General features: G+C 46.0%; 1 protein-coding gene across 1 annotated transcript; it reads left to right on the top strand.

Moving 5' to 3' along the window:
- The first annotated feature begins 19,118 nt into the window (after positions 1 to 19,118).
- Positions 19,119 to 19,741, top strand: LOC136479931 (predicted GPI-anchored protein 58). The gene is made up of 2 exons (XM_066477632.1): positions 19,119 to 19,602; positions 19,680 to 19,741. Exons 1-2 carry the CDS (start codon positions 19,119 to 19,121, stop codon positions 19,739 to 19,741), a joined length of 546 nt encoding a protein of 181 aa, XP_066333729.1.
- The last annotated feature ends 250 nt before the right edge of the window (positions 19,742 to 19,991 follow it).

Here is a 19,991-nt window from a genome sequence, read left to right as displayed (position 1 = left end):
ATGGCAAAATGACAAATATTTACTTGTTGGTCACTTTTCGCACCGATAGTTGGCGCCATTCGTGGGGAAGACGCCATACGTTCATGCTTTTGGTCATCGGATGGCCCATCTTTCCACCTTCTTCAGCATGGCAGCCTTAAGCGATATGACTCGCTTTGGCTCGCTAAAGTTTCCCATGCTCCCACCTGTTGGGATGTGGGTTCCTCCCATCTTCAAGCCATCCTAGACCTTCCTCTTCAGAAGCTTGGACTTCATCGCTGACCATCTCGGCCTGCTTCGCCTTCGCAAGGAGGCACTTGTCCCAGTGCCCATCAGAGGAGGAGTGCCCTCCGTCAGCTCTGGGCCACCCGTGACCTCAATGATGAGACACCTACGCTTCGTTCTGAGCCCACGCTAGGCTCAAACCAACTCTCCGGAGGGACCCCGTTGCCCCCACCGTGATCGCCATGCGACCGATTCCCCTACAGCCTCGCGTCCCCCATGGATGCGTATGCGCAGGGGCTCTAAAAGATGCTAACACTGCCCCTCTCACATTCGAATTTGTGGGGATGGCGGGCTATGCTCCTGCCTCTTTCCATGACCTTATGGATGACGAGGTTGAAAGCAATGGCTCCAGCATCGATAATGTCGTGGCACCTAGCCATCCTCTGTCCTCGAAGTGCGCTATGGCGGATGCTCCGGGATGGCCACTGGTGGTAGCAGAGTCCCTACAGACTCACACCCTTTGGACCCTCATGCGGAGGCCCTCACGCGTGCGCGGGAGCCCGGCGAGGAGCTATGACAAAGGTGGCAGAGCCAGCCACCACCTGTGCCCCGACGAGCAGTGCCCGGGGTCACGCCCGCTAGGTCCAACGCAACATCCTGGATAGAGGAATTGATACCCCATAATTTGCTCGGGCTGGCCAGAACATCGCCGCTGCGGCAATGCTTCTGCATGGCCTTTTCGAGCCTGACGACCCCCAGGAGTAGGCGATCCACTAGAACCTTTGGGCGCTGGTGGAAACCACTGCCGTCCAATAGGTGGAGAGCTCCGCGTCACGACACCGTCTCGTGGCCTCTCTCCCCACCGGAGGAATGGGGGCGCACCAGTCAAACCGCTCCATCCGCTCACCACTACAGTCGCTGGGCGTGGAACAGGAGGACGTAGCTGCACCACGGCCTGACCCGGTGACCGCTCCACACCGATGGCCTGTGTGTGAGCGGCTCGGGCTGAACCAAGATGCTCACAGCGTCATCAACAATCGATGTCAAGCCTGGCGTGATGATGATGTCCATCAAAGGGCAGAAAGAGCAGGTGGCACAGGCCCGAGCTGGACCATCGAGGGGAGTGGGGAAATGCACCCCAGGCATAGTTGCCGACCAGACGACCGGAGTCCCAGCCTGGATGGCCCGGGACCATGGGCCTTTGGCCGTCGCATCCAGAGAGCGTTGTTCCTATAGTGCTTCCGACCACCTACCAACATCGCCAAATACACCATGGAAACAAATCCCGGTATATGGCTCGAAGACTTTCGGCTCGCCTACCAAGCCGAAGGAGTGGATGATGACCATTTCATCATTCAATACCTCCCCATCTGCATGGGGGAGCATGTTCGAGCATGGCTCGAATTCCTCCTGTCTTCATCGGGAATTTCCAGGGGATGTATGTCCATCCTGGGAATTCCTGGGACCTCAAGAGCTGCCAGCAGGAGCCCAACAAGTCCTTGCGGGATTACATCTATAGGTTCTCGAAACGATGCAACTCCCTTCCTGATGTCATTGACGCGAACATCATCAGTGCGTTCCTCTCTGGGGCAACCTATGAGTCCTTGATCCACAAGCTCGACTATCTGAAGCCCCAAACCACCCGTGACCTGCTCGACGTCGCCATGAACCACGCCTCCAGCGAGGAGGCGGTTGGAGTGGTCTTTAGTGGAGGCAGGGACAAGGGCAAGGCCAAGCGTGAGGACCAAGACGATGCCCCTCCACACAAAGGGGCAAAAAGAACAAGAAGGATCAGCGTCGACCGGCGAACTTCGCTTTGGTCACCGTGGGCCAAATTTCAAACTGGGCCGGATGTGATGACATAAACCCCTCAAAGGGCCGAACATCCTCGTCGGCCCAACACACCACAACTGGGCAAATAATGACCAGGAACGTTCCCTCTTAGCACACATAACTGTGCATCCAGTGTCGGCACATGTGCCATACCATGCACCCCGTAGGGCCTACACACACAATGAGCCCCATGTCTGCGCGCCTGATCCGCACGCGCTCGTAGCTGTGAATGTCGGCCCTGATACCATTTTGTAACGCCCCAGAGTGCAGACGACTCAGATCCACTCTACATGCTAAGTGAAACACACCTACCACCATCCCACTTACGCTTTTGTCCTCACTTCGCGTAAAAGGATTAACCCGGGGATGATGGGATGAACTCTAGAAGCCCTGTATGTTGGTCTAATCCACCTTCAACAACCAAGGTGGGACCGAAACCCTCCACAGTATCTCATTAACATGCACATGGGCCACCATGGGTCAAATTCCAAACTAGACCGGATGTGACAAATACCGCAACATATTTTTATAGCACGTGGATTGTAAGGTGCAGTAACTTTTTTGAACAATCAGTAGGGAAATTCCCCACCTATTCTTTTTCTTTTTATTATAATCGATAATAGAAAAAATTAAAGGTGCATGAGAAGTCCAGAAAGGAGCTTGCAAAGCTCAAAGGGAAAAAACAGAAAGAACTAGGGGAGATTCTCCTTCCAAATTAAAGTCTTGGGGATGGGGGCTTCTATACTCTGCTTGGACTTGGTTCAACCCAATCCAATTTCATCCTTGAAAAGTAATTTCCAACCCAGAAGAGTGCAGGGTTTGTTGTGGTTGTGACCTACTTACCAAGATGCACATTATTACTAGTATATCACAACAATAAATATATATGCTTTCAAAATCTTAAAAAATTGGGCACCACAGAGCAATAGCCCTTATTTTTATAGCTATATAGCTATGTATATACTCCTCCTTCCTAAATAAATCAATTCCTAGTCAAACTATTCATGTTTGTCCTAAGTTATAGAAAATAGTGCCAAGATTTATGACACCAAACTAGTATCATTTAGATACACTATAAACTATACTTTCATAATATGCTCATCTGGTGTCACAAATATTTATACTTGTTTCTATAAATTTGGTCCAACATAAAACAGTCAGACTTAAGACACTTGATTTATTCAGGGACAGAGGATGTACCTACCTACTCTTCACGGTCCAAACTTTATTTTACTTTGGCTTTATCCTTAATCAAACTTTTCTAGCTTTAACTGAGATTAATCATAGAAAAATGCACTACAATCTACAAACGTCAAATTAGTTTCTTAGAATATATCCATAGAATATATTTGAATGTATATTTATATTAGCATGTTAATATACTTTTTCTACAAATTTTGATAAAATAGAGAAGTTTGAATTGAGAAAAAAATTGAAGCATAATTTGGAAGTATTGATTCTATTTGTGTTGTCGAATCTCTCTATGTAGTAGTATATTTATGTAGTAGGTACACGATCCTCTCCAGCTGGAGATGCTGATAAAGTCATATCCTTAGCCGGCTATGGGAGCAGCCCATAGAGTTAACCTACCGTTTTCTCTGTTCCAAATTATAGTTTACTTCAAATTTATCCTGATTCAATCTTTTCTAGCTTTAACCATGTTTTCTACAAAATATGTTAACATCTACAAAATTCAAGTAAACACACAACGAAAATAGATTCAACGGGCATTTAGTGAAACTAATTTAACAATGTAAAAATATTGATGCATTTTACCTTGCGGCAGTTGAAATGATGGTGGCTGCTCCCCCCTCCCACCCTAGCCTGCCGGAAGTCACCCCAATGCCAGCAGCCACTGCCCCAGCCATCTCCGCGGTCAACAGCGCCTCTAGCTCCACCAACTCCTCCCCTTTCCCCCACCCCACACAACCCTTCTTCCCCGGTTGAGGCTCCGAAGGCAAATCGAAGCTCATGCGATGATGGGAGGATGCACTATTGCATATTTCCTAATAACATATGGGTCTTGACTCATCATAGACAGGCATGTCGCACATCTGTGCGTAAGGGTCTAACATAGATTTGCGCGTCTCTAATGTGAGTAGCCATAGACGCCCATATAGAAGACCCACGTCTCTGATGTGAGTCATCAGAGACACATTTATGCATCTCTAATGTGGCTCATCAGAGACACATTTTTATTATCCCCATCTCTATTAGAAATTACACGTTTTTGACTATCACCATAGATGCACTTTGGAAGATCATTTCTAAGAGCTTTTTACCGGTATGGCCCTAGAAAAAATGCATCTTCCTTGTATGACCTTTTTTATTTTTTTCTCAAACAACGCACGAGAGCCGCGAGTCATTTCATTAAGAGAGAAAAGATAGTACAAAAGTCCGGTTAAGGACTAAAACCCCCGCCAAGAACTACTTCGGTCTTCTTTTACTGCTGAGTTAGAAACTGGTTCAGTCTTCTACTGAGAATACGAGCCTGAGAAATGGAACCGAGTAGTGTAGCTGGTTCAGTCTTCTCTTATTGCTACTGGGCAAAGTCTGCACCATTTTCCTTTCTTATTATCCAATCCTTTTTGGAATGAGTATAAGGCTGCTCACAATTTACAAGGAGTCAAGGACAACATGCATGTATGAGTAGTTTATCTGTCAACAGTCATGCAGATGGTGCGTAATGCCCGTTTTTTTAATAATAAATGATCTAAACAGCATTATTCTTGGAAGTACCTGACTCCCTTAGCTATTCAGGTGGTGTATGTTCCTGATTGATGAGTGAAATTGGCCCCAAAATAATATATATGATTATGTGAGACTGAAACAAGAAGCAAGAAGCAAGACTGAGCGTACTAGCAGCCCTGCCATGAGCACGCGAAGCAAAAGAAGTCTCTGCCTTTGATATGTGATATGCATATTAAATTCACTCGTTGTATATGAGACCAATGTATATTTGAAATCGCACTTTTGTATGACCTTATTTATGTAAGATTAAAACTACGATGGATTTGTGAACAATTTATGTGTCAACCTATGGTTAATTGCAATGCATTTGTGCAATTTTTTTATGCATTTGAATAGCTCACTTTATTGCAATGTATTTGTGTACTTGATTATGTGTCTTATTATATACTGTTATATATGAACTTATTTGTATAATATTACTCCAAATGTACGACAAACAAACAAAACTTTGCATTTTATTTTTTTCGTCAGGGGTATAATGGTCATTTTATCCTAAACTTAACACCGTCAAGTGTCAAAATCGGACGAAAGGCCATAGAAGGAAGGAAATTTCATTTTGGGGTTATACATCAGAAAAAATAAGACCATACAAGAAAGATGTATTTTTTTAAGGGCCATACACATAAAAAGCTCTTTCTATAATAGTGATAGTATTAGCTTTCTTCCCTGGAGTAATGGGTGTCAATTGTCATAGTGATGAGTGTAGACCCAAAATTTGCCTCTTTTGGAAAATAGGTTTAAAATGATTTAATTCTGTATTTTGTGCTCATGAAATGTAGAAATAAATAAATTTCTCATGAATTTAAAATTTATCATAAAATAGTAACATGTATGTGCATTCATGTCGCTGCATATTATTTTGTGAATGTTTGGTATTGATAAAAAATTTCAAAGAGAATTGAAATTTGAATTGAAAATGCTTTTGGAAAATTTGTTTGGAAAAAGAAAAAAAGAAATTTCTTTCCTTTCCTCCCCTCCTCTGTTTTTAGCTCGAGCAGCCGCGCAGCCCAGCTCCCACTCCCACCAGCCCGCTGGCCCAGCTCGGTTTTCCCCTTGCACTCCACAACGGCCTGCGAGGCCTAGCGCCGCAGCCGGCCCAGCACCCCAGCAACCGCCGCGCCTCCCTTTCCTCCTTCAGCCGCTGACCGCCCGGGCCCGCACGTCAGTGCCGCCCCCTTCCTCCCGCAACCGTAGCTCTCGGTCAAGCCGCAGCGCAACCGCGCCCGCTCCACGCGCGTCGTGGGAGCGCCCCCCTCCCCACGCCCTGGCCTCTTTTTAAGCGAAGCCGAGCCCCCCGCGCGTCCCTCTCTCGCTCCACACTCCAGTTTCGCCCTCGCTCACGCATCGGAGGCCGCAACCGTCGCACGGAGAAGCACCGAAGACCGCCGTCCACCGTCCGCGTCGCCCGTCTTCCCCGAGCCATCTCTGACCCCGATTTTCCCCGCTGTGAGCCTCGCCGTGCTCCCCTCTACCTCCCCATGCCGTTTAATTCGAGTTTCATGGCTTCTAGAGCTCTCTTCGCGTGCGCCCGATAGCTCTTGGCCGCCGGCCATGGCGACCACCACCTTGGCCTTCCCCTCCGGCCGCCTTCTCAGCCTGGACGTGTTCGTGAGAACCCCCTCCATCTCCCGGTGCTTTCGGTTCATCGAACCGTGGACCGTGGCCCCCGAACCGAGCTCGCCGGCGAGTCCTCGCCGTCGGCCATGGCTGACCCGCCGCCGGAATCACTGTTCCGGCCGGCCACCCCTTCCTCTCTCTCCTCTGATCTAATTCTAGCCGTCCGATCTTGATCCTACGGTTCACGTTATATGATACCCCTTCGCGGGTGATTATGCTAAAGAGCCCCTCTGTTTTCATGTAATAAAACCCGCCGTCCTTAGCGTATTTCCCCGTGTACGTTTTCTCGTTTTGAAAGCGTAAAGTTAACTGTTTTAGTTCAAAGTACGTTTTCAGTATTTACAGAAATGCTATTTGAACTGTTTTGCTTATAAAATCATCGTTTTAGCTCCGAATTGATCCATTCAAATTGCGTTAGCTTCGTAATTTCATAATCTACATGTTAGAACCACTGTTAGTCAAGTTTGGAACTTGTAAATTTCATAGTTAGATTTAATTAAATATATTGCTATAGGAAATCCCGTTTAAATCATAACTTTCGCATTTTAGCTCCATTTTTCGTGAACTTCGTGTTGACGTGATCGTAGCGAGACGTAGATTATTTTCATAAATATTTTATCTTGTTTTCTATACTGTTGGTGTACTGTTCTAATTATAGGAATGTTTGCTTTGCATGAATGCCTTTGGAATGTTGTATGTTGCCGTGTTGGTCGCGTTCAGACGGTGAGGAGAACGTTGGAGACCAAGAATTCTTCGATGACCAGCAGGACCAGCAAGAGTTTGTGAACCAAGGCAAGTATAGCATGGGATTTACCTTGATGCCTATTCACCATTATTAATTACTCATTTGCATGTGTCTAATTTTGATACCCGTAAGGACATCCTAGTGATTGATTATCCTGTTCCTTGTCTCCTATGGGTTATTTACATATGGGTAGATTGCTAGTGCTCTAACTGAACTTGATCTATACGATGGTGAATGATTCTATGGAACTAAAAGTATAACATGAGTTATAACAACTGTTCCATAGGGCGAAGGTGCAAATGACTTTTGATCATGTTGCTTCCGGCCCTCCATAAGGACTTATCTGTCGGCAAAAGCTGGGACTGACAGTGCAACCGGAAGAGTCATATGGCTCTGACTTTAGCTCAGTAATAGGACCTTTTCTAGCTAGTTAGAGGTTACCTTTATAGCGCAAAAGGGGCTTGCCACGTTGGGTATAGGACTGCCTCTGTTCCTATGTGTATAGCTGCGATGGATATGTGCCATAGGAAAGGGGGGTTCCTACATCTGCCTGCCGAGGAAACCTAGCGGCTCTAACTTGTTAGAGAAACCTATGAAATGGCTTCATAGTGTACCGTGCCCGCTCACCTTGGCAGTGACATGGGAGTAATTAACCCGGGCATATGGGAATCACGACTCGCGGTGAATGTGCACCACCTCTGCAGAGGGTAACAAACTGTTATAACAGCCGTGCCCACGGTCACGAGCGGCCCGAAAAACTCACAGAATAACTGGTTACTTGTTGATGATCATTTAAGATGTTCTATGATGTTATATGATACACTTGACCCTGATATCTGTTCATATGTGATTAAATGGGAGTTTAAGCATAATTTGATAATACCTGATAATAAAAGCTTGACTTACTAAAAATGCTAACTGCAGTAAACCAGTGTCAACCTTTTTGAGCTTCATAACCTCATGTTAACTTGTTAAGTACGGGATGTACTTACGCTTGTTTATTTTCTTTATTTGGATAAAAATCCCGGATGGGTAACAGATGACAACGGGTATGAGGAATTCCCTGAGGATTTTTAGTCTTGTGGTCAACCAGTTGACCTTCCCTGTGATGAAGCCCCACGAGAGAGTTATCTGTTTATTTTCCGCTGTGTGATGTAAGACTAAGTTATATTATGGATCTGATGTAAGGACACCGTGATGATACTTTATGTAATTTGTCAGCTTGTGTGTGTGATTGATCTTTGGGCACACACGAGTTTTGTGCATTCAATTTTATCCTTAAAATTGAGTGTGACAATGAGCTGGAAGTGGTAGCACTACCAATTAAGCAACTGGTTGGCAAAACCAGCAGTGCTAGGTGATGTGGAACTTGCACGCTAGGACATAAATGATTTTTTTGCTAACGGCCAAAAACGATCTTCAGGGTCAGTTTAAAAAACCACTACTATGCCATCAATTGTAAAAGAAGTGATTTTCTGGGGCGGTTTTAAAACCGATGCTAAAAATTGATTTTTGGGATGGTTCTGTTAAGAAAGCCACCCTTTAAATTCGATTTCCAGGGTTTCCCTAAAAATATTTTTTTCAGAATTTTTAAAAGTAATTTAGAATTCTATTAAAATAAGACAAAATATTGTTGATGTGTTCGGAAGCCTAGAGGACTGATAATAGCTCGCAAGATTTTGTGCGGACACCGGGATTCAAACCTACAACCTATCACCTCGCGCATTCTATCTCCATCCACTACACCACAAAGTCACTTGTTACTAATCATATGATGTTATCTATTTGTACTAATCTTATAATTAATATTTTCACTCGTAAACAATTTTAAATGAGAAAATTTTCAACTACAAAGTTTAATGTCTCGTTGAGCACTACAACCTTGATATAGGATATTTCTGCATTCAAGGACATTTGAAAAATTCAAAATTTTAAAATTTGAAATCCAAAACTTAATATATATCTTGGCTCCTAAACGATCTCGGATAAAAATTTCATCAACTACAAAGTTTTAGATCTCATCGAGCTCTATAATTTTGATATAAATTTTGTCTTTATCCGACTTCATTTGAAAAAGTTATGAATTTATTTGTGCTCACAACCATGCCTTTGAAAATCGATTTTTAGGGGTAATTGACATAACCAACCATGCCTGAAAATAAATATATTCTTAGTGATGGTTTACTTAATAAACCGCCCCTAGAAATATATTTCTAGGGGCAGAATATAAGCTACAGTGCTCCCTAGGATAGTTACAAATGGTTTGCTAAGTAAACCGTCCTGGAAAGAAATAAGAGGCGTCCGTAAAAATTATTTCTGAACTAGTGGCCGTACTTTGATGGTTTGGTAGTAGTTTATCCATTTTTTATTTTAGTTTATTCTCAGTGTGCGGTCCCTAATCTTGACGAATTGGTAACAAATAGTATCTTCTAAGAGCTCAACAGTGGTTGAAACATCAAGCTAACATGTAACACCCAAAAATTTGAATTCTTTTTTAAAATAGTAAATTTGATTTAAATATGCAATTATATGTGCAATTCAAATTAGGAAGTAATATTACTTTTATAAAATTAAAAGAAAATACAAGAATAGAAACATGTTGATGCATTCATGCTATTGCATATTTACTTCTGTGATGGGTGTTTTATTCAAATGCTAAAAGGTTCTAAAAAAAACCTTTTGAAAATGAGTTTGAAAATTTTATTTATAAAAAGAAAAAGGGAATTTCCTTCCATTCCTCCCCTTCCTCTCATTCGGCCCATGGCCATTTTTTTTTCCCCGCGGCCCAGCACCGCAGCCAGCGCCCCAGCCCACCCTTTCCCGCTCGGCCCAGCTTCGCGCCAGCAGCCCAGCCGCGCTCCCCGCGCCGGCCCAGCCGCGCCAGCCCAGCCGCGCGCACCGTGCCGGCCCAGCCTCGCCGCACCAGGCAACTGCCGCGCCCAGCAGCTGACGCCTGGGCCCCACCTGTCGGCGCCGTCCCCTACCCCGCGCGGCTCGGCAACCGCCCGCTCCTGGCGCTGCAGCAACCGCCGCCACGACGCGCGTCGTGGGCGCGTCCTCCCGTTGCCCTCGGCCTTGTTAAAAGGCAGCCGAGCCCCCCCTCGCGCGCCCCCTGCTGCCCCCGCTCCATTTTCGCCTCGTCCCGGCCGCAACTGCCACACGGAGGAGCCCCGCCGACCACCGATCTTGCCGTCCGCGTCGCTGTCGTCTCCGAGCCGTCACCGCCTCCGATTTTCGCCCGTGGTGAGCTCGCCGTGGTCCCCTCTCCCTCCCCATGCGTTTCGTTTCGCGTTTCGTGGCGTTTAGCGCCCTTTCCGCAGACGTCCGCGAGCTCCATGCCGCCGGCCATGGTGTCCGCCGCCCCGGCCTTCCCCTCCGGCCGATTTCTTGGCATGGACGTGTTCGCTCGCTCCCCCTCATTCGCCCGGTGCTTTTGGTTCTTAGAACCGTGGGCCGTAGGCCCCTTACCGCGCGCGCCTGTGAGCTTCACGCCGCCGGCCATGGCTTGCCTCGCCGGAGTCACTGTTCCGGCCGGCCGAAACCCCCCCAGGCTAATCCGAACCGTCCATCGCGCGATCAACGGCCGGAAATAGAAGATACCCCTTCGGGGGTAAATTTGCTAAAGAGCCCCTGGACTTTTCTAAGTCCTAACCCGCCGTCCTTAGCATATTTCCTCGAATGCGCAATCCCGTTTAGAAAGCGTAAACTTCACGGGTAAGTCAAAAGTACGCTTTCAGTATTTACAGAAATGCCATTCGAACTGTTTCGCTTATAGAATTGTTGTTTTAACTCCGAATTGATCCATTCAAATCGCGTTAGCTTCGTAATTTCATAAGCTACATGTTGGAGCTACTGTTAGTCAAGTTTGGAACTTTTTTATTTCATGATTAGATTTAATTAAATATAGGGCTACTGGAAAACCCGTTTTAATCATAACTTTCGCATTTTAGCTCCGTTTTTTGTGAACTTCGCGTTGACGTGATCATAGCGAAACGTAGATTAGTTTTACAAATGTTTTATTTGATTTCAATACTGTTGGTGTACTGTTCTAATGATAGGAGTGTTTGCTTTGCATGAATGCTTTTGGAATGTTGTATGTTGCCGTGTTGGTCGCGTTCAGACGGTGAGGAAAACGTTAGAGACCAAGAACTCTTCGACGACCAGCAGGACCAGCACGAGTTTGTGAACCAAGGCAAGTATAACATGGGCCTTCCTTGATGTCCTATTTCACTTTAATCAATTACTCATTTGCATGTGTCTAATTTTGATAACCGTAAGGACATCCTAGTGATTGTTATCCTGTTCCTTGTCTCCTATGGGTTAAATACATATGGGTAGATTGCTAGTGCTCTAACTGAACTTGATATACATATAGATGAATGATACTATGGAACAAAGTGAGTAACATGAATTATAACAACTGTTCCATAGGGCGAAAGTGCAAATGACCTTTGTTCATGTTGCTCCCAGCCCTCCATAAGGACTTATCTGTCGGCAAAAGCTGGGACTGACAGTGCAACCGGGAGAGTCATATGGCTCTGACTTTAGCTCAGTAATAGGGCCTTTCCTAGCTGGTTAGAGGTTACCTTTTTGGCGCAAATGGGGCTTGCCACTTTGGGTATAGGGCTACCTCTGTTCCTATGAGTATAGCCGCGATGGATTTGTGCCATAGGAAAGGGGGGTCCCTACATCTGCCTGCCAAGGAAACCTAGCGGCCCTAACTTGTTAGGGAAACCTATGAAATGGCTTCATAGTGTACCCTGCCCGCTCACCTTGGTAGTGACATGGGAGTAATTAACCCGGGCGTATGGGGATCACGACTCGCGGTGAATGTGCACCACCTCTGCAGAGGGTAACAAACTGTTATAACAGCCGTGCTCACGGTTACGAGCGGCCCAGAAAACTCACAGAATAACTGGTTAATTGTTGATGATCATTTAAAGTTGTTCAATGATGATATATGGTACACCTGACCCCGATATTTGTTCTTATGGGAATTAAATGGGAGCTTAAGCATAACTTGATAATACTTGAGAATAAAAGTTTGACCTATTAAAAATGCTAACTGCAGTAAACCAGAGTCTATCCTTTTTGAGCTTCATAACCCCATGTTAGCTTGCTAAGTACGGAATGTACTTACACTTGTTTATTTTCTTTACTTGGATAAAAATCCCGGATGGGTAACAGATGACAACGGGTATGAGGATTTCCCGGTGGATTATTAGGCTTGTGGTCAACCAGTTGACCTTCCCTGTGATGACGGCCACGAGAGTTCAATTTATTTTTATTATTCCGCTGTGATGTATGAGACTAAGTTCTATTATAACTCTGATGTATGGGACACTGTGATGATACTATTGTAATTTGTCAGCTTGTGTGTGTGATTGTTTCCTGGGCACACACGAGTTTAGTGCATTCAATTTTATCCTTAAAATTGGGTGTGACAAATTGGTATCAGAGCCGTGTTGACTGTAGGACGCAAGCCTAGTTAGAAAAAGGTCGTTTTAGCAGCTTTGCTCCTCTGGTTTCTTGCTTACTGACTTATCCTTGTTATTTTATTAAAACATTTATGTTTTTCATACCTTAATCTATTATTTAAAATTGTTGATTCTAATTTCTATCTCACTTTAAATCTATAGATGTCTCATAATCCGAAGACTGCTCGACTCAGCACCGCCGGTTATCGTGCCATGTTCACCCCGCATGCCCCACCAGCGGAGAGGGAGATTGTGATCATCTCCGACGACGAGGAGATGGCTACACCGACGCCTACACCTACTCCTACACCAGTCGCTGTGCCCGTCCACCCTGTGGTAGCTACACCTGAGGAGTCGACGGCTACTTCCCCTACACCTGCACCCTCCCCAGCTGCCCCCGCGGAGGACGATGAGATTGGCTGGAAGTGCAAGTACTACTTCAAGCCAGCTCCAGAGACAGCCTACTACCACACTCTTCTCACCCACGTGCTGGACGACTACTTCCCCGACTTGCACGCCTCCATCAGCTACCACTGCGCCGAGTACAAGCACCCACTGGAGGCTACCTTCTGGAAGGTAGAGCTGGTGGTCACCGCATGGAATGATATCATCAATGGACATGAGGTGGAGACTGTCCACAGTGCCCCTGCCAGGAGAGCCCATGCTTTGGATGGCATGGAGGATGCAGCACAGAATGCCTACATCCACTACCATGGTCGTCGCTTCGAGGCCATGAGGGAGGATCGTTTTAGGTTCCTTCCTCGAAATGATCATGAGGGTGTTTGGCAGGTTTTGGCTCCACCAGAGAATGACCCCACTTTGGAGGCAACGGTGCAGCATGTCCACGCTATGCAGGGAGTGGATGATGAGGTCAAAGGAGAACTACGTGCATCTCAGAGGGCGCAGAGACGTCTTCAGAAACAAGTGGATGAACTTCGAGCACAGCTGGGACAGCCTTCCATCTACAAGAAGAAGCGCCGTTCCTTCACCATGATTGACACCGCTCCATAGGTGTTAGGTGCCTTGATCTAGATTATCATGTCGTTAGTTCGTGTCCTTATTTAGTCTTGTTGGTCTTGTGAACTTGGTTGATTAGATGTTTGATTTGTGAACTTGGTTGAGTTGGTATTTTGCTTGATTGCTGGAAGTTTGTGGGCATGTCCACAACTTCTTTAGATTGGAACTTTAAATTTAGAATGAAATCTTAATGCAGAAGTATCATTATACCTTATCTCTGCTGTGCTGATTTCTGGAGCAGCCTGTGTTCTTTATCTGGTAACTCGAAATTTGGGATGATAAAAATTCTGAAATTTGTGTGGAGATAACTAGACCTCTGTATCTTTCAAGTGTCTTTGGAATCACGTCAATATCTATTCAGGTTTGGGAGATCTAATTGGCACAAGTTGATGTTCCTGCGCTGTCTGGAACTCAGAACAGTTTCGGTTTAGCTCTATTTTTGACTATGTGTGAGTTCGAATCTGTAAAAGTGGTCTAAATGAAAGTTGTAGCTGATGTCCTAAGCTTTCTAACGAATCTTGGTGCACCTCTGTTGGATCTCTGACACTCGAGTTATAACAGTTTTACTGAACTGCTGAATTTGAATCTTGCCCCGAAAATTTTTAGCATTGTTTCTTATCTCTTGTAAGCTCTCTATAATTGGAAAAATCTCTAAATTTTGCACATTTGTTGGAAAACAGATGGCCGCAAGAGGAGGAAGAGGCAGAGGCCGTGGTCGTGGGCGTGATGCTCTTATGAATCCACCACCGCCACCTGTGACCATGGAGCAGATTTTGGGAATGCAAGCGCAGCTGATGCAAGCTATGATGCATCGCTTGGACAATGAACCTGCAAGAGGTCCACCGCCTGTCCAGGTTAGAGATAAGCGTGGAGAGTTTATGAAAGGTCGTCCACCGGTGTTCACACATGCCAAAGACCCTATGGAGGCCGATGACTGGTTGCGTGCTGTGGAGAAACAACTGAACATAGCACAATGCAACGACCTGGAGAAAGTGTTGTATGCTTCCGGGCAACTCCAAGGAGCTGCTCAGGATTGGTGGGAATCATTCCAGTTTGGACGTCCCAACAATGCTCCTGATATCACTTGGCAGGAATTTAAGGACAGTTTCCGATCATACCATATTCCTGATGGACTAGTGGAACTAAAGCAGGAAGAATTCAGATCTCTCAAGCAAGGATCAATGACTGTGGCGGAATATCGGGACAAGTTCGCACAACTATCTCGCTACGCTCCTAATGATGTGGCAGATGACAAGGATAAGCAACGCCGTTTCCTCAAGGGACTCTATGATGGACTGCAGCTCCAGCCGATGTCTAATACTTATCCTAACTTCCAGTCTTTGGTGAATCGCGCAATCGTGATTGATGATAAGCGCAAGGAGATGGAAGCTAAGAAGAGAAGGCTCCAAGGGCAAGCTTCTGGAAGCAACACTCGCCCACGTGTTTTTCCCCAGCAAGGTTTCCAGCAGAGGAATCAAGGACCAACTCATCAGGGAAACCGTGGTCAGTATCCTCAGCGGAACCAGTTCCAGCAACGCCCTCAGTATCAGCAACAGTTTGGAAGTCAGCGTCCCCCGCAACAGACTAGCAATCCTGCAACACGCCAGGGAGTGCCTAACAATGCTCCTGTGAAGAGTGGCGCACCCAACAATCCCAATGCCTGTTACCGATGTGGAGAAGTAGGTCACTATGCTCATCAGTGTCCTAAGAAGCAGAACCAGCAAGTACCTCAGAATCAGGCCAACAATCAGAAGTTCAACGCCCGACCACCTCTCACAGCGAAGGTGAACTATGTGTCATCTGATGCAGCTCAGGAGACGCCTGAGGTCATGTTGGGTATGTTCAGTGTCAACTCTATTTCTGCTACCGTACTTTTTGATTCTGGTGCTTCGCATTCTTTTATCTCCCAAGCTTTTGTTAGAATGCATAGCATACCTTTGTGTGCCATGAAAAACCCAATACTAGTGAATTCCCCGGGAGGTAGTATGCCCGCTTCTTATTGGAGCCCCTCAACTAGCATTTCCTTAAGGGGGGTAGACTTCAAGGTGAAGCCTATTGTGTTGAGAACAGCGGGAATTGACCTTATCCTAGGAATGGATTGGATGAAACAACACCGAGCAGTGATATAGTGTCAGGAGAAATCTGTGGTTGTGACATCACTCAATGGGGATAGAATCTGTGTAGAAGTAGTAGTGCAAGCTCAGCCTACAGCCACAGTGAATCAGCTAGATGGTGAAATCAATGAACAAGATCGTGTCGTGGAGGAATTTCCGGATGTCTTCCCCGATGACTTGCCAGGTATGCCACCTGACCGAGACATTGAATTCATTATTGAATTATTACCTGGAACTGCACCAATAGCTAAACGTCCATATAGAATGGGAGTTAATGAATTAGAAGAGCTTAAGAAACAACTAAAAGAGTTGCAAGAAAAAGGTTTCATACGCCCCAGTTCTTCCCCGTGGGGGGCACCTGTGATCTTTGTGGATAAGAAGGATGGTAGTCAACGGATGTGTGTGGATTACCGCTCACTTAATGAGGTTACCATCAAGAATAAATACCCTTTGCCTAGGATAGATGATTTGTTTGATCAGTTGAGAGGAGCTCATGTGTTCTCCAAGATTGATCTCCGATCTGGTTATCATTAGCTTAAGATTCGGAACTCGGATATACCTAAGACAGCATTCACTACACGGTATGGATTATATGAGTACACCGTTATGTCTTTTGGATTGACCAATGCACCTGCATACTTCATGTATTTGATGAATAAGGTGTTCATGGAGTTTCTGGATAAATTTGTGGTAGTATTCATAGATGACATACTAATATTCTCCAAGACTGAAGAAGAACATGCGGAACACATAAGGATGGTCTTGCAAAAGCTTAGAGAACATAAGTTGTACGCTAAGCGGAGCAAGTGTGAGTTTTGGTTAAAGGAAGTCTCTTTTCTGGGTCATGTTGTCTCCAATGGTGGAATAGCAGTGGATCCAGGCAAAGTGCAAGATGTACTGAATTGGAAACCACCAACTACTGTAAGTGAGATTCGAAGCTTTTTGGGATTGGCTGGTTATTACCGAAGGTTCATTGAAGGCTTTTCCAAGCTAGCCAAGCCTATGACAGCTTTGTTGGAAAAGAATGCTAAGTATGTATGGTCGGATAAATGCCAGGCAAACTTTGAAGAGCTAAAGAAGAGATTGACTACAGCTCCAGTATTAATTTTGCCCGATTTAAACAAGAACTTCTCTATATATTGTGATGCATCCCATTTGGGTCTTGGATGTGTGCTTATGCAAGAAGGAAGAGTGGTTGCATATGCATCCAGACAACTAAGGAAGCATGAGTTGAATTATCCTACTCATGACTTGGAATTGGCAGCTGTGGTTCATGCTTTGAAGATCTGGAGACATTATCTGATTGGACATAAGAGTGATATCTATACTGATCATAAGAGTTTGAAGTATATCTTCACCCAATCAGATCTGAATTTAAGACAACGTCGTTGGTTGGAATTGATCAAAGATTATGAATTGGAAGTGCATTATCACCCGGGAAAGGCAAACGTAGTAGCTGATGCACTTAGCAGAAAGAGCTATGCCAATGGAATTCAGACAACACCTAAGTCAGCAGAGTTGTGTGCTGAAATGGAGTATCTCAACTTGAGCCTGGTCACTAATGCAATGGAATTGGTAATAGAGCCTACACTGGAACAGGAGATACGCAAAGGTCAATTGGAGGATGAAAAACTTAAAGAGATAGCAGAGAATGTAGTGCTTGGAAAGGCACCCGGATTCAGAATGGATGAGAATGGAACTCTTTGGTTCGGGAAAAGGATATGTGTACCGGAAGTGAAAGCTATCCGTGATGCAATTCTGCAAGAGGCCCATGAGTCTGCTTATTCTATACATCCCGGAAGTACCAAGATGTACTTGGATCTCAAAGAAAAGTATTGGTGGTATGGTTTGAAGAGAGATGTGGCAGAATATGTGGCTTTGTGTGACACTTGTCAAAGGGTGAAAGCTGAGCATCAAAGACCTGCAGGGTTACTACAACCAATGAAGATCCCTGAATGGAAATGGGAAGAAGTTGGCATGGATTTTATTGTAGGATTACCTCGCACTCAAAGAGGTTATGATTCAATATGGGTAATAGTGGATCGACTCACTAAGGTCGCTCACTTTTTACCAGTCAAGACTACATATAATGGTTCAAGATTAGCAGAGTTATACATGGAACGAATAGTGTGCTTACATGGTGTTCCCAAGAAAATTGTGTCGGATAGAGGCACCCAATTTACATCGCAATTCTGGCATAAAGTACATAGATCTTTGGGAACCAAGTTGAATTTCAGTTCTGCTTACCACCCGCAAACTGATGGACAGACTGAAAGGATCAACCAGATTTTGGAAGATATGTTGAGAGCCTGTGCACTTCAGTATGGTGATAGTTGGGATAAGAGTCTGCCTTACGCAGAGTTCTCATACAACAACAGTTATCAAAAGAGCCTCAAGATGGCACCTTTCGAGGCGTTGTATGGATGTAAGTGTAGAACACCTTTGTTCTGGAATCAGACTGGAGAAACCCAAGTGTTTGGTCCCGATGTCCTTAGAGACGCAGAAGAACAAGTGAGAATGATTAGAAACAATTTGAGAGTAGCTCAGTCTCGACAGAAGAGTTACGCTGATACTCGCAGAAGAGAGCTGACTTTCGAGATTGATGATTATGTGTACCTGAAAGTGTCACCAATGAGAAGTGTGAGAAGATTTAATATGAAGGGAAAGTTAGCACCAAGGTATATAGGACCTTTTAAGATCCTAGAGAGACGTGGAGAAGTAGCTTATCAGTTGGAATTGCCTGAGAGCTTGTCCGGTGTGCACGACGTGTTTCATGTTTCCCAGTTGAAAAAGTGTCTGAGGGTACCAGAAGAACAAATTCCTTTGGAAGAACTTGTTGTCAAGGAAGATCTTACTTATGAAGAGTATCCGATAAAGATCTTGGAAACTGCCGAAAGAGTTACGAGAAGCCGAACAGTAAAGATGTGCAAGGTGCAGTGGAATCGTTACACAGAGGATGAGGCTACTTGGGAAAGAGAAGAGGATCTGAGAAAGACTTATCCCCAACTGTTTGAGTAAGCAATCACCCGAATCTCGAGGACGAGATTCATCTTAAGGGGGGTAGAATTGTAACACCCAAAAATTTGAATTCTTTTTAAAATAGTAAATTTGATTTAAATATGCAATTATATGTGCAATTCAAATTAGGAAGTAATATTACTTTTATAAAATTAAAAGAAAATGCAAGAATAGAAACATGTTGATGCATTCATGCTATTGCATATTTACTTCTGTGACGGGTGTTTTATTCAAATGCTAAAAGGTTCTAAAAAAAACCTTTTGAAAATGAGTTTGAAAATTTTATTTATAAAAAGAAAAAGGGAATTTCCTTCCATTCCTCCCCTTCCTCTCATTCGGCCCATGGCCATTTTTTTTTTCCCCGCGGCCCAGCACCGCAGCCAGCGCCCCAGCCCACCCTTTCCCGCTCGGCCCAGCTTCGCGCCAGCAGCCCAGCCGCGCTCCCCGCGCCGGCCCAGCCGCGCCAGCCCAGCCGCGCGCACCGTGCCGGCCCAGCCTCGCCGCACTAGGCAACTGCCGCGCCCAGCAGCTGACGCCCGGGCCCCACCTGTCGGCGCCGTCCCCTACCCCGCGCGGCTCGGCAACCGCCCGCTCCTGGCGCTGCAGCAACCGCCGCCACGACGCGCGTCGTGGGCGCGTCCTCCCGTTGCCCTCGGCCTCGTTAAAAGGCAGTCGAGCCCCCCCTCGCGCGCCCCCTGCTGCCCCCGCTCCGTTTTCGCCTCGTCCCGGCCGCAACTGCCGCACGGAGGAGCCCCGCCGACCACCGATCTCGCCGTCCGCGTCGCCGTCGTCTCCGAGCCGTCACCGCCTCCGATTTTCGCCCGTGGTGAGCTCGTCGTGGTCCCCTCTCCCTCCCCATGCGTTTCGTTTCGCGTTTCGTGGCGTTTAGCGCCCTTTCCGTAGACGTCCGTGAGCTCCAGCCGCCGGCCATGGTGTCCGCCGCCCCGGCCTTCCCCTCCGGCTGATTTCTTGGCATGGACGTGTTCGCTCGCTCCCCCTCATTTGCCCGGTGCTTTTGGTTCTTAGAACCGTGGGCCGTAGGCCCCTTACCGCGCGCGCCTGTGAGCTTCACGCTGCCGGCCATGGCTTGCCTCGCCGGAGTCACTGTTCCGGCCGGCCGAAACCCCCCAGGCTAATCCGAACCGTCCATCGCGCGATCAACGGCCGGAAATAGAAGATACCCCTTCGGGGGTAAATTTGCTAAAGAGCCCCTGG

The sequence above is a fragment of the Miscanthus floridulus genome, chromosome 9, assembly GCF_019320115.1.
Source record: "Miscanthus floridulus cultivar M001 chromosome 9, ASM1932011v1, whole genome shotgun sequence".
NCBI classification, from domain to species: domain Eukaryota; kingdom Viridiplantae; phylum Streptophyta; class Magnoliopsida; order Poales; family Poaceae; genus Miscanthus; species Miscanthus floridulus.
The sequence above is the reverse complement of the archived record's forward strand: the minus strand, read 5'-3'. Positions and strand labels throughout refer to the sequence as shown.

Bases quoted from the DNA above. Each gene is read 5' to 3' on its own strand.
- LOC136479931 (XM_066477632.1), top strand. From the start codon at position 19,119: ATGGCCATTTTTTTTTTCCCCGCGGCCCAGCACCGCAGCCAGCGCCCC. The intron at 19,603-19,679 runs GTGAGCTCGTCG...CCCTTTCCGTAG, and splicing joins GCCTCCGATTTTCGCCCGTG to ACGTCCGTGAGCTCCAGCCG.